The following is an 18,339-nucleotide window of genomic DNA, read 5'->3' as shown; positions in this document are numbered from 1 at the left end:
TGACCCCAAGAACTTATTACCCCTTTCAAGAAAGTTCATTCCTCATATCATGCTACTGGAATTTGTTTGTCCAAGTGTTTGAAATTGTCCATATGCAGATTGCTTCACATATTGACCACAGAATTTTTAATCACGTCTTTCATTGCTCTCTGTGTCTTTTGCTTCTCTCTTAACTGAAAAAGGACTTGTTTGAATTCAGTAGTATTACTGTGTATTGATCAAGTAGTTGTAGTAACATTTGAAAAAGGTTACTTTTAGGATTTAAATTTTCTTTTTTTAACCCTGATAAGGTTTTGCTGTTATTTTGTATCTGCACCTGACAATTCTTTGTGGTAATGTATTGTTTACATGTTTTCAGGGCTACAATGTAGCATGTTCTTTGCAAGATGGGCACCAGGGTAATTACTAAACAATTAATGAGCTCAACATCAAGCATGAAGGCCAAATTCTGTGCTTTCTTTGATTCATGTTACGTCTCTTTTGATTTCCTGGCTAATATACTCTCTTTGTTTATGTAGGAATAGAACACCATCTTACATGCATTCGTGCCCCTTATTTAATTCCTGGGGAGGTGAAAGAAAATATACATACTGGAGCACCTCCCCCTTGGTTGAAAGTGGATGGAGAGAATGAAGTTATCTCTAGTGGTACATCTGGAACATCTGCAGACATCCAGAGACTATCAAAGACTCAAGAAAGAAAGCTAAAGAAGATGAGGAATCCAAAGCGTGTCGGTGCTGCCTGGGCAGAACGAAGAAGGGTTGAGCTAAAAAGGGAGCTAAATGGAGATATACCTAGTACAAGTGTTGCAAATGATTCCTCTTGGCTGCCTAATTTTGGTAGAGTTTGGCAAGCTGGTTCTCGAAAGGATTCGATGAAGGAGTTCGAGGCAGAGAAAAATCATGTAACAAAGACCAAGAATCTGGTTGAATTACAGCCTTATGTCAGTAAAAGAAAGGTGAGTTTTAAGTGATCATTTGATAAGTTTTTGTTATTTTAGTATTTATGTTTGGCATCTTGATATACTTTCCATTAATGGAAACACAAGTAGTCTTTATTGAATAAATAAGAAATTCATTTCAGGCTTAGTTTGCCCTCTTAAAAAGATTGGAATTCGTGTATCTTCTTCTTGATTCAGTTTTATCATTATGTACTTGAATCTTCTTTTGCATTCAAGTTGTTGACTTCATAACCTATGCTTCCTATTTTATCTGTTTAATCGATAGCATGATAATGTTTCTTATAGTGACGTGGGATCAATTAAAATTATGTTTATCGCAATACATTTCCAAATGGATACGGATTTCAACTTTTCTGAATTCTTTGGGATTCACAGGTGTCAGTTGCATTGACTCATGATCACATTCATCACGAGTTTTTGCTATCTTCTCTTTGCATGTGTTTGTGATTCTCTGAAGTCTGAACCTATTGGTTGTTTGCACCCTTGGATTGCATGCAATACGAGAGTAATGTATAAAAGACATATAATTTTCAACAATTAACATTAAATCTTCTATTCATGCAAAAAATCTTTTTTGTAACAAATAATAATTGCTATCAAATATAATGATTATATTTATTCATTTTTTCCATAATTTTTCCAAATTTATGAACAATAATTTTTTTTTTTCAAAATGCTTCATCTTGAAATGTACTTATATTTGTGATTTCTTCATATATTTCAAACTCAAAGTTATCTTTGAGTGCTTATTGTTTGACTTTTCCACATCCTTTGCACTCTCTCCAATTCTAAGAGGCTTTCTCTACAGTTTTGTTGCTTGGAACAGTAGAGGATAGGGCAACTGTAAAACTTTAGCCTTTTGTGTATGCCCACCTATAGATGTCAATGAATTAGAAAGCCAGAGTAATCAACATGATAATCACATCGTAGCAGTAATATTTACTAAATTTGGCTCACTAATGGTTTAAATATCCCATGTACTGTATTACAGCCATATACTATGATGATTATTGTTAACAAAAAAGGTAAAACTGAGCTAGTTATGGATGCACGTCAGTTGTGTATAATAATCTAAAGCAATTGCCCTCTACTCCCTAGTGGCAAATGATTTCCTTCAAAATAATTAGGGCAATGCTTCCTTGAGGCTTGCACTAAAACTGATTTTAGCTTTGTTTACACAAAAAAATCAGTTTGAACCTGCAGAATAAATTTTGCCTATACAATACAGACAAAAATACAATATTTGTCCTAATTCTAGATATGTATGTTACCATTTTAATTTGCCCCTTTTAGACAACACAAAACGGAACAATGTGTAAGGATAATCCTTTCTTCAAGTTAGAAGGGGAAGCTCCCCATGTATCTAAAAATAAAACTAAACCCTAGAACCTATGGGGATGAACTTTAGCTTTTTGCAATACACACAAGATAATTCTATGGTTTCAGCATGCAAGGTAACCAAACTAAAGAAAATTGTTGTCTTTTGTTCTCGGGTTTGGGAACAAGGCTAAACAGCTCTTCTATACAAGATGGGATTTTAAAATTTTCTGACTTAACCTTATGACAATTGACAAATGCTAGCGAAAAGTAGAAACTAGAAAGAATGAGTACAACATAAATTGAATTGAATTGACAACAAACACAATATAGGATGAGTTGAATATTTGTGATTCACATACAAAACCACAAATACTCAAATAAATAAAGATTGTAATACAGAGCCTGCAATTATTGTCAAATTATATTTAACTTACAAAATCACTTGCACAAAATCGCTCTAATGAGATCAAATGACAATTTCAACTAGCAGACATAAAATTACTATGGCTTTCCAATCTAAGTGCACAAAGCACTTATTTTTGGTGTTCCACAAAGTTTTGGAATGAGGAGGATGAGGGGATACAAGGATTGGTTTCATGGACGATAAATTTTCCCCAAAATTTGGGAGCACTAGGGGATGGTGACACAAATAATAAGTGATAATATTTTATTTATTAAATTATATATATATTAAATAAATGAACAATAAATATTTATAATAGTTTCTGCTCTCTAACTATTTGTTTCATCCTGATGATGGATCATGTAGTATGATCCAAAACATTGGTGATGAAAAGTATCACACAGCTCAAAACCAGAAATGAAGAAAATGAACAATAAATAATTATAATTTTTTTTTGTATTAAGTATCATAGAATCACAGAGCTCATTTTTTGCTCATTCAAGCATCCATGTTACAAACTTATTACAAATACCAGCTCCTTTCGAGCAAACTTATTACAAATACTAGCTCCTTTCAAGCACCAAACTAGAAACAACAATTGGAAGACCAAGGGTCACAACTTAGAAATCCACTTTAAACAATGAGACAAATACAACCAATGGAAGACCAAGAGTCACAACTTAGAATTCTACACAAAGGTGTCCCTCATGGGAGTTGAACTTGGGTCTCCACATTGAGAACTCAATGCTTTAACTAACTAAGCTCAACCTCTTGGACATAATTATAATTTTTTGATACTAAATATATTTAATATATATTAATAATTTATTTATTTTTGGACAATTGTTCTTATATATAATTAATATTACATATATATAAATAATTATTAATATATAAAATGAAAACCCCTCAGGCTGAGTTATATATATATCAAATAAAATTTAATATAAATATTTTATATTTTTGTATAAATAATTTATATTTAATATTTTTGGTGATTGGTGAATTATTGTTTTGGTGACCACTCCCATATATTAAATTTAACAAAAAGAAACACTCTTTTTTTACATATTGGTGGAATAGAAAAATGGTGCCTTTGAGGTCACCTTCACGGCTCCACCATCTTTCCTATTTGCTATTGAACATTTATAACTATACTATATTGAAAGCCAAAAATGGACCCTAACATGACCAATTAAAACTTGATTGTAGTCTGCAAAGAGCAGATGCCTCAATATACATTTCCCCAGTGTGAAGCTCCAAGCTACCGTCCCCAACCTGTTGATGCTTGCAATGCCTTTCAAGAATGCCATTGCTTTCATTATCCTCTTCTTGCATGTTGCCACAAAACATGCTTCCCCACTATGTAGAAATGGGAATTGAGGCCCCATTAAAGACTATTTGACTAGGAGCGGACAATTTGGCATGGGAAGATTGCACCCTAGAACTGCATTGATTAAAACATCCTTCAACCCTCCCAAGAAATTGCTCTTAAAGAAACTCTCTACTAAAATATGTACCACCTCCTCTTCTTGTAAATCTTGTAGCCACAAACATAGAGGCTATATTCATTGTTCACGTGATATTTGTGATTGGCTACTAATAGCTCCTCCCTAAAGACCCACTAAATACTAAAAATGATGATCTTGGCCTTCATTGTAAGGATTTTTTTTAATTGGGGCTCCATTACTTCCTCAAGAAAGGCTTTGTGCCTGTAATGTCCCCTGTTAATAGGCTGTCAATTCCCAAAGGGCAACATACATTACTACTTACTGAGTTACATGAATTACATATTAAATAACTAGGGTTGCTCATAGTATAACTTGATGCTATCCTTATTCAAGCCCTAACCTTAATCCCTTTTAATTCCTAACCCTGGTTGGGGAATTTGGTTGTCTAGGGTGCGATGACACCATCTCCATAATGCAGCCCAGATTTCAGGAACATCAATCCATTCACCCTTGGGGCTCATAATACAGCCCATATTTCAGGATCATCAATCCATTCACCCTTGGGGCTCATACTACAGCCCAGATTTCAGGATCTGGAGTCCATTCACCCTTGGGGCTCATCTATTTCTGAGATGGTTTTACTCCACCTCTCCCTAATAGCACCACACCCTTCCTTGGGGAAAGAATCAGAACTGGTTAAGAACTCGGGTATATAAATATGCATATATAATAAACATATATTTATTATTACTCCATATAATGGATAATTATATTTATAATTTTATTTATCATTCATCTTATTTATATTACCTAAATTAGCAACTTATACTTATGAACGATAATGCATACCACAATTGTGCTCAGAAATGTACTGCTGCATAAAATGCCAAATGCCAATGTTAATGCAGACTTAATAATTTCTGATTCCAGATTGGTCCTTGATCGATTTACTCTTCCAGCTGTAAGTGATGCCAAAAGGCTGATGCCTGATCGAGCCAATCAGTTAATGGATATATATATATATATACAAGACTCAAAGGTTGCATCCCTTGAATGTCCAAGAGACGTGTCACTCCCTAACATAGGCAGTTTGGTTCATTAAGTAAATCGTATGTCTTAAGATATATGCCAATCGCACCTCTTAAACAAATCGGTATATTGCTTTGCCTCGTGATATTGATATGTTTTGGCTAGAATTAGCAATGTTTGATCATTGATCTTAATTCAATGTCATCTAAAAGTTAACCAATTGTAGATTTAAGTGGAATTGTGTGTTGGTATTAATGTTTATTACTAATCTTAATCAATGCCATTCTAAATACTTGTTTGTAACCGCACCATACTCAATGTGACTCTTAATCCTCCTTATTGAACCATAGTCACATCCTGTTCACAATCGCTCCATGGCATTCATCGATATTTGACAAATCCTCTGATTGTGTAATGAGAAGTCATGATGATTATATATTCAATGATAGATTCAACCGTCCTCTTGCTCCTTCAAATGGTAATATATAAGTCTGCCTTAACTCGATATCTCCCAACTGATGTTACTTCCTTCTATTGCACATGTCGTTAGTTTATATCTGTAAGTGAATGATCTTCATTATCATGATGGCCAATATGAAATGCCATAATCGATCTGTCTATTCTTTTGCAATTTTGTCTCTCCTAGAGACTTTACAAAATTGAGGAAATAGTAGTGGTGTAAGGTCAAGGTTGGGGACATTACAGTGCCTCTTTTACAAAATGAGTCTTACCTACATATACATTGCTAACAGCAAGAAAATTTGAAATATTGTAGAGCCCATATTGTTTTTTCAGTACTTACCCTATATTATCCACTCATGTGGGTTAATTACTAGTTGGAAGCTTTAAACACCAATGCTCATGAAATAAGGTGACAGATTCTTTTTAGTTGCCATCTTTGAATCATAATTGTTAGAGAATTATTATCACATGATGTTGTGAACGCAATTCTTAAGGCCATCCTTGTGTGAAAAAAAAATTGAACATAATTAAGGGTTATCAATTGATTTGAATGTGTCTCAAGCTTTTGCTATCTTAATAATGATTAGTTCATCTTTGTGATCTATGGCAATTTTTTTGGCGGGGATGTCTACTTCCTTATTCACCTCTCTCTATATGCTGAATAGAATACTTTGCAAAGGAATCAAATAACGACCACACCTCTTGCAAAATGTTATTAGTTTTCTAGTTTGTGTAGCCTTTCCTTCTTTTCTTCTCACTACATTACGGATAGCCATAGAATATCCTTCAATCTATATTGCATCAATTCTACTTGCCTTGCAAATCTTAGCCCTAGTTGTAGAGCTTGGGCTTCCGCCTCATTGTTGATGCCTTCATTATTTTCAATTCTAAAAGAGACCCTCCTTTGAGTCCCCAATGATGCATCTTGCATTAGATGGACCAAGATTGCCTCAGGCAGCTTTGTTAAAGTTCATTTTATACCAGCCTTTAGGGGGGCTTCCCACTAGATTTCATACCTTGGGTTAGTGGATGAATAACCTCTTTCACCCCACTCGATAAGGAGTACTTTCAACCATAGTTGAAAAACTTGGACTCGGCAATGACTCGATTGGCCCAAAATTTTTAAAAACTTGGGAAAAAATCGGCATTAACTTGGCAAATTGATCGAACATTTGAAATATATAATTTCTTAAAATATTCTTGAAAAACACATATATACACCAAAAAATCAAATCCAGACTTTGAATATATATTAATTTCAAGTTCTGTTTGAATGAAAATTATAAATCACAAATACATACATCAAAGTTCAAACTAAATATACGTTTTAAAAAAAATTAAGATTGTAGATATATTATTAACATTAATATAATTATATTGTATTATTCTAAATGTATATTATCGATTTTACCAAAAATGAAATGATTTTACAAGTGTACAACTGGGATGAATTTTCCTTGATGCAATTATTTTTTTTTCGATCGGTAATTGGGTCTCTTACACTTTTGACTGGAGCTTTGAACCAGTAGGATCACATTGGGGGATCCCATCCCTGTGGTTACAATGCTGAGGTATTAACACCTCCTAGATTTGACTCTTGCGGCTTATCTCTCCACATCATTGTCCACGAGTGAGAACACCTTATCACTCCATTGATCACGACACCACCTTATCTCTCCATCCGCAAAGCTCGGGCCTCCTTATCACTCCGTAAAGTCTCCTTATCACTCCAATCTGGCAACCTCTCCTTATCTCCAACCCTTATCACTCCACGCCAAACTCTCTCCGTACACTTGTATTGGCATCGCGCCACCACTATGCCCGTGCATTTGAAAGGGCATTAGCACCCTCGACAACATCCGTACAGCTCGATCCACGGGCCCTTCAATTGTCCTCGTCCTTTTTTTTTCTCTGCCTATGCACCAATGCCAATGGGGAGCAAGGGGTTCGAGCAGAGGCTCGAACACATAACCTCTTGAACAAGAGGCGCGCAACATACTGCTGCGATACGGGGTCAACCCCTTTCCTTGATGCAATTATTGATATTTATTGTCTTCTTAAGTTTCAATTTTAAATGTGAATTAATCCAATACAAGAAAAATGCATCTTTATTAATATTGGACATGAAATTAGTCTCAATACTGAAAATTAGGCTTGCAATGTTTTTCACTTCACATCCTCATTTGTCTTTGGTCCTCCCTGTCGATAATGGTTTCAACAACTTTGGTGACAATTATATGGGCAATGGCTTTGTGGCGATGCTTTTGTGGATGCATGTTGCTCATGCCTCCTTCTACCTGGATTCCGAGAAAATCTTTGTGAACGCCCTTCAGACTGATGTCAGGGTTTACAAACCACCCTCGCATCCCCCTGCTTTGCAACACTCCTCTTGCACTCAGCTCTCCCACCAGGAACTGTAGGACGGTGTCAATTTCTTAGTGATTGAAACCTATCATGTTGGAAAGCTCATGTCCAAAAACAAGACAAAAAAGTTTAGGGTTTCAAAGATCTATTTTATTGTTTTGTTGATTTTTTTTGCCAAGTTACAGTGATTTTGTGCAATTTTTACCCTAGAAGTCGGGGCGAGTTTTCACGCGTGTTGTAATGTCCCCATTTTGAAATAGAATTTAATGGTAAATATTAATAATAAAATTAGCATTTAAAAGAATAAAAATTAAATTAAAATGAAAATATAAAAGAATATAATTAAGTATAATTAAAAATTTAATTAAGTTAATGAATGGACAAAAGGCATGAAATGATAAGTTGTGACTCTCCCAAATATGAGGTATAAAAGGGGAGAAGGGAGCCTCATTCGAGAGGGGATAATTTGGGAATCAGAAATGCAGATCTGATTTAATAAGAAGTGCATATCTGATTGTGAAAGGTTGTGTCCCTTTCAAAGGGCAGAAATAATGAGGAGTTGCACTCTTTCAAAGGGTGCTAATGGTGAAAGAGGTGTGTCTCTTGCCAAAGGGCATACATGATGAAAAGGCATGACCCCTCCCTCACATTGAGAGATATAAAGGAAAGGAGTCAAAGCATCCATCGATCAGATAAGAACAGAACTGTTATTAAGATTCAGGCAAAACCAATAATGATATCTAATATTGATATTAATTGATTCCTATTACTAATTATATTCTGATTATACATATCCTCAAGTAATAGTGATTATTATTAACTGATTCTTATTATTATAATATCCTGATTAGTGTATTTGCTTTAATAATTATTGGCATTCACAATTTGTTATGAATGGTTGCCATGGTTTGAGAAATGCGATGAAGGGAAAGGCAACGACCTTTCAAAGGGGTCGCTGCCACTAAAAGGCATGACCGTTGGTAGTGTTCTCTCCACCCACGATAGGAAGGATAAATACCTTCCAATAGACATGAGGAGGAAGATACGGATGATTGCACAGGCGGAAGGAATACGGATAAGGAAGGCGTGTGAAAAGAGAGGCACACAGACAGACTTAAAGGGCAGAGTATCTGGTATGCGAACTTGCACAAATATGTGTAAATTCTGTAATTCTATTACAACTAGTTCTGCACAATAAGATACACCTAACATCTCTTCATTTGAAATATACATACCTTTGCATATCTAGTTTGTGAATATACTTGGAGCCTGGAAATCCCATGCAGGTTGACATTTTCAATCCTGGTGAACAGTTCATAAGTAAGTATGACCCAAGGTAGCGAGTTGCAGTAAGGAGAACGGTGCTGGGGTCACCTTTAAAGGCACACCACTTCATGATTTAGGACCAGGGAGTCCCATGAAGCCAAAGGGGCATAAGGGATGCTGCCTTTGGGCCTGTAAAGGATGGGCTTCCTGGGCACCTTGTTGTAAATCACACATCTTCTGTCATACTGACTGAATCTTTAACCCTGGATTGTGGGATAGATATGGTAAGTGGAGGAGAACGGTGGTAGGGCGCCACACTGGGTAGGCCATCTCATTGATGGCATGGGCCACTTGAGGTCAAGGGGGTTAAGCCGCCCTTGATTCTAGGGTGGAGGGCTTCTTGGGCACCACACTTAGCTATCCTACTCCACAATCTGTTCCTATGTTTTAGGTTCTTGAGAATAGGTTCATGCTGTACAAATAATAGGATTTTAGAATCTGTCATAATCACATATCTTATAAATCTATATGTCCTAACTTGTCTACTGGATCCCACCTCAGCATATCAGGTATTTCTTTATCTCTTCTACTTTGCTTGATTTATATCGTAGTACATTCTTCAGGGTTTATAGGCCCTTAAATTGCAATTACCATAACAATCTGTGACATATCTATTTTTCAGTAAATTTAGATACAAGATTATGAGACAGAGATATACAATACGACTTGAATCTGTTATTACTGTTACTGTTTCAGTTATATGTAAAATAAACTTGAGTTATAAATTAATGAACTATTGAACTGGATTAACAGCACAGTGGACTTAATTGGGGAATCCCAGTTAGGGACATTACACGTGTGACTCTCGGCCATGTCAAGCTCATCAGTACTCCTGAGTCAGCTGATTTTTCTGTGCTTTTTGCAACTTTGCTTTCGACCCCTTCCATCTCTTTAGCATCTCGCCAACCTAGTAGATAAATATATTTTATTTTTCTTAACTCCTATAGATGCTGATCTAGCGAGCATCATTTCTTCAATTGCCAATTTGCTACTTCCACTTTAATATAGAAATGCTTTCCACATCTTGGTGTCTGAAAAGATGGGTTTGTTTCTCTCCTTCCAAATTTCATAGCTAAGGAGCAAAGCATTTATAATTATGGGCCAAGATTTGAAAATTTCGATGTGGTCCTCAAGTAATGCTTCCATCTAGCCCAATTTGGCACATTACTGTTGCTTGCATTTTTTGTTGTAAAAGGACAACTAATTAATAGGTGATTCATCATCTCTTCTGCCCTATTGCACAAACAACACTTAGAAGGGCTAGCAAAACTAAGAGTTTTAAATTTATCAGCAGTTAGGGTTTTCTTTTGAATGGCTCTCCAAGCAAAGGCTCTAGCTTTGGAGGGGCAATAATAATGGCAACATAGACAAATTGACCGGTTCACTTTGAGATTAGCGGTCATTAGTAAACACCTTCCTCTTTGATTGTTTTACTTGCTTTGCCAGTATACCGAGCATTTGAATATATTTCGCTCTATTAGATCTATGATGCTTTGTGTGGAACAATCCCTTATTAGGATGCTATAAGAATATCTTTTGCTTTTCCAAGATCACTTCTACATGGCAAGCGAAGGATAACTATTCTGTGAATCTTCCTAGAGCACTACACTTCTTCCATCCTTGATTTCTTAGATCACGTGGGTGGTCATGATATTTTAGCATTTAAGCGTAAAATTCCCTAGATGGATTCCTTTTGGCAGATTCAAGACTGTTAGAACTCAAGCTGGATCATTGGAGTCCAATACTTTCTTTGAAGCATCTTGGAGCATTTCAAATTAGGCCTTTAATATAATCCCCAAATCAAGTTTGCTTCCAAGTCTCTCTTTTGTCGAGTGTTGTTTTGTAGCCCTATTCGTCAGAGTATAGATTTGCTTCCATCCCACCAATGGAGTTTTCTTATCCTCCCCCCATCTTTCCTTAGAAAGGATCTCTTTAATTCTTCCAAGTCATTGTAAGGTTTTGAAGGAATTTTGAAGTAGGACATCAGATAAATCAGAATTGTAGAGATAATTGATTTGAGTATTAGAATTTTCCTTGTAAAGGTAAGCATCTTCCCTTCAAGGAAGGTCAACTTTTTGCTACATTTGTTTTACCAAGCTTTCCTAGAGTGAGGCCTTGCTGGCTCCACTAAACAAGGGGACTCCCAATGTTTGCTAGGAGAAGATCCTTTTTTGTAAAGAAAAATATTTCTGGCTTATCTATGTTTATGAGTTGCCCTAAAGCCATAGCATATTTCTTTAGAGTATTGTCTGTCTGTTTGACCTTTGTTTTTCTTTCTTTCCTTGAATAAAATTGTGTTGTCTACAAATTGTTAGTGTGATTGCATCAACTTCACTTGTTCCTTCAATTTTTTCCACTCTCTCTATAATTTGCTTGAATTGATCTGTCTATAATGTGTCTTTAATATTATTATATATTGTTGTGTGACGGTTTGAGTAATCCAAATTCAAATTCAAATTATGTCCCGGTTTGCTTGGATTAGGTCCGTCCTAGGAGCCATGTAGGGTTCCACACTAGACTTGTGAGTCCATCCAAGACAAACTTGGTGTTTATGCAATGAATTTGGTGGGGAGTGACACCCAAGTGGCGATTTTTTTTTTCGACTTGTAACTTTGACTAAAATGCCAGAAACATCCCACAACCCGTAAAATGTGGATTCTAATAAATCTTAAAGAGAAAAACAAAGTCATTTCTCATATTGTGAATGCAAAACAAAAAATATTATTCATCCTTGCCAAACTTTCGTTCTTGCTTGCCATTGCACGAATAGAGTTGAAGATTGATTGGTGAATATTCCAAAGTGGTTGGTTTGCTATTCCTACACACTTGCAAGAGTTCATTTGTTGCCTGTCATGTCCCCTCCTTGATCATTATATATAACCTAAATGAAGTAATTATTATTTTTAAATATATGAATTACCAACAAATAATTATTTGAAATTTATTTATTTATTAAATATATTTTTTTAAAAGGGGTAAACGCTTTTAACCCAGAGCTGTGGACCGGTGGGGCTTGAACCTTGATGGCAAGAACAACAACACAACAACTTAACCATCACAACTGTTATTTTTAGTACTTTCAGATTGAATAAAACTCAGAAAATTAGAATAAGGTTAATTAACTTATTGTTTTCCAGACTTAAGCATAATAAAGGAAATGAAATGCAAAAGACAAAACACAGTTACCCTGGGAAAACCTCCTAGGAGGAAAAACCCAGCCAAAGGATCCTCAGATCTGATTATGATTTTGAATTCAACTGAACATTACATATGATCTCCAGCCTCTTATGAAGTTCGCTGTATGGTCTCCAGCTTCTTATGAAGTTTACTGCCCTTAATTTGGGATCTGCAGGTGTCTAATGGAGTTCGCTGTCTTCTATTGATGATCTGAAGTTCACTGCCTTTAACTAGGGATCTGCAGATGTCTGATGGAGTTCGCTGTCTCCTATTGAGGATCTGCTGCTAACTAATGGAGTTCGCTGTCTACTGTTGAGGATCTGCTGCTAACTAATGGAGTTCGCTGTTTGCCAGATGCCTTTAATATAAAGTTCGCTTTTCACCGAATAAAATTTTCATCTGCCTGAGTTGGAATGATGATAATGAGAAGCAAGAGTCACATTTATAGGAGACTTCTTTCCTTTTAACATGTCGGCCTTCATGTATTAACATTATTAATTATATTAATTATTAATTCCTTTTAATTGAATTGAATAGGGTCGGCCCTATCAAGGAGGCGTGATATGTTTAAGTGTAGCGTGGGAGCCTTTTTAGGTGGGAGCCGAGGAGTATTGGGCCTGGCCCTATATGATGGAGGCGGATTCCAATGTTGGAATCCGCCAGCCCTAATTACAAACAACAACAACATGCCACTATTGGCATTTATTTATTAAATATTATTATTGATATTTATTACTAATAATATTCTTGAAATATTCAAATAAAAATAAAGACTAACTGATAACTGATGTTCTCAAGACATATTACTGATGCATAAAGATGATTAGAGAACAAAGACTAACAAGTAACAATAAGCCTAAGGCACAGAAGAAAGCAATAGGAAGCTTGGAACGGATCTCTACTCTTTCAGATGGTTATCAAAAAAATTTAGCAGGGCATGATCCAAAGCACATTGCAACACACCAAGGAACAGTGACACACACCTCTAATTGGGAGTTTGATAAACTATGACAACATACAAGGGAAAACATCACATAGTCCGATCAGTTCATAAAGTATGAGAAGCTGTGACTCCATACAATCAGCAATTGTTTGGGAAATAAAACGTTGAAGACTAGTCAACCACATCTATCAATTACTATGCCTCAGACAACGATGACATGAAGACAATTAGTTATCGATAATTTATCAAGCCTAATATAAGTCGATGACTATGATTAGATGGCAGCATTTGACTATTCATTTAACTATCAATAAGAAAAGGATTGATATTATTGAGGCATCGATTTGAATAAATCAATAATTAGAAATGGCACAAGGGTTACAATTGAACAAGAGTTATTAATGATAAGTTGCAGCGATTGCACGACTAACTAAATTGATAAGCCAAAAGGCATGATCTGTTATGAAGGTGGTTTGCTAGTAGAAGAGGTGTCTCATCGCATATGAAGAAGTGCGTCCCTTTCTTATTGCAAGATACAAGAAGGCCATCAATCCACTCCGTCAAGGGGAAAGGGAGGATGGATTAGGCAGATCGGGTCTAAGTTTCTACTATGCAGGTCATACAGTCGATTAGGCATTAATATAGTTAATTTGGTATGAGTTATAATTTAGTCTGCATTAATTATTATATCGAAGAATTCAGATGGAATATTTTATAGGATATTAAAGATTCAGCAGTTCGTCTGGTTACCACAGTCTGGTATGAGTTTTCTGTGCATAGCATAATAAGTGTTGCAACAATATACATACGTTTCTGCATACTTATGATTAACATTACACTGCTGTTATGCTTGCTCTTATATATATATATATACAGATTAGATCAGATCAGAACTGTTATCAAGTACAGGCAGTTCTTGGTGGTATGTACGGTGTTGTGCATAATATGAATGCTTAATATATGAAGCACGATAATGTGCTTGTGCAGAACTTAATAATAATATAATTATAGAAGATAATATAATGATTATAATTATTATAATATTTTATAAGAACTGCTCTGCAGTAAAAATATATATATTATAATATTATCTGAAAATAAATTAATATATATATATATATATATAGTAATTTGAATGAACAATCTTTCATTCAAAACCCATGCCCGTGTAGTCTTTTGGAGCCTCATTTATTGCTTTCACCATTTGTTTCCAATACGTTGAGCGAACAACATTGAAAGCTAGTCTGTTCTCTTGAGACATCTTGCTATGTGATGCTCCTTTAATTTGTTGTGTAAAGGCCAATGGTTGTTATTTAGGTGTGGACAAAAAAGGGCAGCTCTTTGTAGGTTGAAGATTAGAGGGTGGAGGGGCTTCATTCCTCAAGATCCTTTCTTTAACAAACAATGATTTGATTTGTGGATTGCTGATTGATTTGCTTTTTCTTGCTCATTAATATATGCCATGACTTGTGCTTCTAGAATGGGTATGCTATTTTTACCTGGGCAAACTTTGATGTCTAGTCTAGGGATGTGGCACAAATGGCCTTTCACTTGACTTTATGAGCTTGAATACCTTACATCACACCCACTACAAATCCAAACATATTCGCCACCACTTGGAAGTAGCTATACCATATCAATAGATTTCTGAAGGGGAAAGTTTGGGTCCGCTTTGAAGTGAGGTCGGGGCCATGGACAAATCATATTGATATGTAGTATCAATTTGTTAGAGAAATACTTGTAGACAAGAAGGTATTGATGAAAAAGTTGATATCATGGAAAAGGTTTTTGGCTCATTGACAAAACTAGGGAGCATTGGATGATTTTCTTGGCATAGGAAATGAATTGATATAGCTGCCTGTAGTAGTTGATATATATTTGAGTGGTCCTTTTGCGAAGTATACAAATGAGAGATTTGTTAAGTATTGTATGCTTTGCGTAACACTTCACCTCTTCTATATGGAGTGTGGGACACATTTTTCAATGTACTACATGGTAGAAAGACAATTTTCTTGTTTGTAAGGATCCCCTGATTGTAGGGGTTTGTTTTGTTCTTTGTTCATCCTTTAGTTTAAGAGGTGGAACTTGTTTTCCTTTTAGCTTAAAGTGTGTAACTTCTTGATCTTGTCTTTACTTGGAACAGGACATTTAGTTTTATGGTTTGCTTTTGGCCCATGGTTTTCGGCTCACTGTTTTGTAAAACTGATTGGCGGTTCCTACAAGTTTTCTGCTTGTAAATATAAGCACATGGAATTGTAAAACATACAATTTAGCCAAGCCGCACATGCTGGTGCTGTAGGATTGACACAGAAGAATGCTTGTTGTGGCATGAACATTATCTGTTAATACGGTGAGTGGTGCTTATTTGCTGGGTTTTTTCCCATAAGGGTTTTCCATGGTAAATCGTTGTACCATCTTTGAGAATGCTTTTGTTTAATTTCTGTTGCATTTAAAATTTTGTTAGTATAATTTTCCTTGTAAAAGTTTGTCAAGTATTGTCATTATTTCCTTTCACCATGACTACAAGAACCACTGAATTATCATGGAAAAGGAAATATGATATCTTAAAATTCAGTCAAAAATTGGTTTCATATTGAGTGAATTGTTTCAATGATGCTTAGTGATGAAGTTTTGTTCTTTCATGGTTCCTTGATGATGGGCAGAACAGGTGGATGCTCAAGAAATTGATTATGGATGAATGTTTTGTTGACTTTGTCTTCTGTTACGTTTATTTTTTCCAGTAATAATAATTTATTTAGCTTCTTATCTATTTCTACCTTTGATTTCAATTCACCAACATCCCAGTAATAATCAGTTATTTAGCTTCTTATCATTTACTCTGTTGCATCCTAATTTCAAACCCATTATTATTTAATATAATTTACTATTTTCCAGGCAAATAAAAGGACCTTGCCACTCAGTGTTTTACAGAGACTAGATATAAGTCCTGGACAAATTAGCACAAGCCTTGTTATTAGAACAATAACTGAAGTTCTAGCCACTAATGCAATCAATAATAATCTGATATTAGATCTGTAAGTATTAGAAACGCAGATCATTCCAGCTCACTATTTGCTGGGAAGTATCTACAATATGTAACATTAGTGACACTGATATTATCCAATTTCTCGTCTATGAGCACCATATGAACCAGTTTGGCTCCATAATCGTAAGTGGTTTTGAATAGAAGTTGGGCATTGGTTTATATAAATCAAATGGTCTTGCCATGAGAAATTCTTTTCACTGTTGCAACCAATTCTATGGCCAGAAACATTTATGCAGTTAATTGAGAAATATCTCAATAACTACTATTGTCTGGAAGCCTTAGTTCTAGAATATTCAGGCTGTTTGTTGTAAAATATGCAGGTTGTCAAGTGTTCCTTTTTAAATTGATTTTAGATGTTTCTTATTTCTGTAGCATCTTTTTCATTTTGATAAATCTTAGGAAGATGATTTTCCTACTTACAAGTATCCTATGGTTGAAGTGTTTATTGTGCTTCATTTCTGGGACAACTGATCAAGTTGTCTTAGTGTTGCAAGCTATTGGTTGGTTTTAGGATTGAGTTGGATGTTGTTTTTTATTATTGTGACAATTTGGCTTCTTGTCATGGATTTCAAGGAAGATAATTTATTATACTAACATTGATTACCGAATTTTATTGTTGATGCAGAGGTTGGATCCTATGAATAAGTCGATGACCGATGGAAACTAGGATAATGTCCACATCAATAATTTTTTATGCCATTTGGCCTTTAAATCATTTGTGATCATATCCTAGTAGCGTGCGTGGCAGAACAAAGCATCTATGATATGGATGTATGGTCAAGTATGAAATGTTAATTATTCACTCCAGCTTCTCATTTCAAAATGTAATGAATAATTAGAGGACAATTTACCCCCACATCATATTAAAGATATGTAGGGACTGGTTCAACCTCATTTGATGGTAACCCTACAGGCACTGCAATTAATATAATATGATGGTAACCCATCATATTATCTTACTGTGTCATGACCATAGATTGAGTGGTTGATTCCTAGTTGTATTCATATTAAGTAAATATTTGCATGATAATAGGAAATATCATTTTATGAATCTCATTATTGTCATGACAGTGTTTGGACTTTGGAGATATGGTTTAATATACAATATATCTCACTCTCAACTGTTTTGAGTCAAAATGAAAAAACATGCTGCATTCCAAGCGTTTTATGAAAATTTCCTGATGAATACTCGCACTTTTAATCTCTAGGTGAGGAAAATATTCATATCAGCTAATGACATTGGTGTGTGGTAACACTGATTCTCTTGCACTATTTCAAGGCCCACCTGCACATTCATTGTAGAAAATTGTCAGAGTTGTTATGAAGTGTGTCTTTTTTTTAATAATTATTTATAAAAAGATAAGAGTCAGAATCTTTAACCAGAGGAATGAGTATTAGAGTGTGAAAAGGCAGTAATATACAAAGCTGATAAAAATAGTGTAAATCCATTATACCATGAAATTAGCAAGAGAGAAAAAAATTCCTAGATAGAAACAGATGCATTCTTTCAATTATTTTATAAATTTTACTTAAACAGAGATAGCAAACTTAGAAGAGACAACATAGAAACGTCCGTTTGACATTCAAGCGGTGGGTTTGCCTCGGATGTTCACATTAACTTCCATTGTATGGTTGTCCTCATACGGGTGACAGCAAGCCAGAGAGTTGGCTGTTCTGGGAAATGACATGAAATGATTTTGAGAGCATTTGCCCTCATTATTCTCTAGTCCGAAGCCAGTTTTTAAGGGTCAGGATCTGTTTCTTGGTTTCTGTGTTCTGCTCCATCATTTGAGCTAATTGACATTTTAAATATTTCAAAGTGAGGATATTCTCAGCAGCCTCAGCTCTACCCTGCAG

The 18,339-nt window shown here is 35.3% G+C and overlaps 1 protein-coding gene across 1 annotated transcript in view; it reads left to right on the top strand.

The window, feature by feature from the left end:
- The window catches only part of LOC131077426 (TITAN-like protein), a 139,196-nt gene extending 121,663 nt beyond the window's left edge, over nucleotides 1-17,533 (top strand). The window contains exons 5-7 of the mRNA XM_058014921.2: nucleotides 359-398; nucleotides 519-958; nucleotides 17,108-17,533. Of these exons, the coding sequence (XP_057870904.1) occupies nucleotides 359-398; nucleotides 519-958; nucleotides 17,108-17,149 (522 nt within the window). The 3' untranslated portion in view covers nucleotides 17,150-17,533. The remainder of the gene's footprint in view (nucleotides 1-358; nucleotides 399-518; nucleotides 959-17,107) is intronic.
- The last annotated feature ends 806 nt before the right edge of the window (nucleotides 17,534-18,339 follow it).

The sequence above is a fragment of the Cryptomeria japonica genome, chromosome 3 (assembly GCF_030272615.1).
Source record: "Cryptomeria japonica chromosome 3, Sugi_1.0, whole genome shotgun sequence".
Lineage (NCBI taxonomy): Eukaryota > Viridiplantae > Streptophyta > Pinopsida > Cupressales > Cupressaceae > Cryptomeria > Cryptomeria japonica.
Note: the sequence above shows the minus strand (reverse complement) of the source record. Positions and strands in the feature narration are given on the sequence as shown.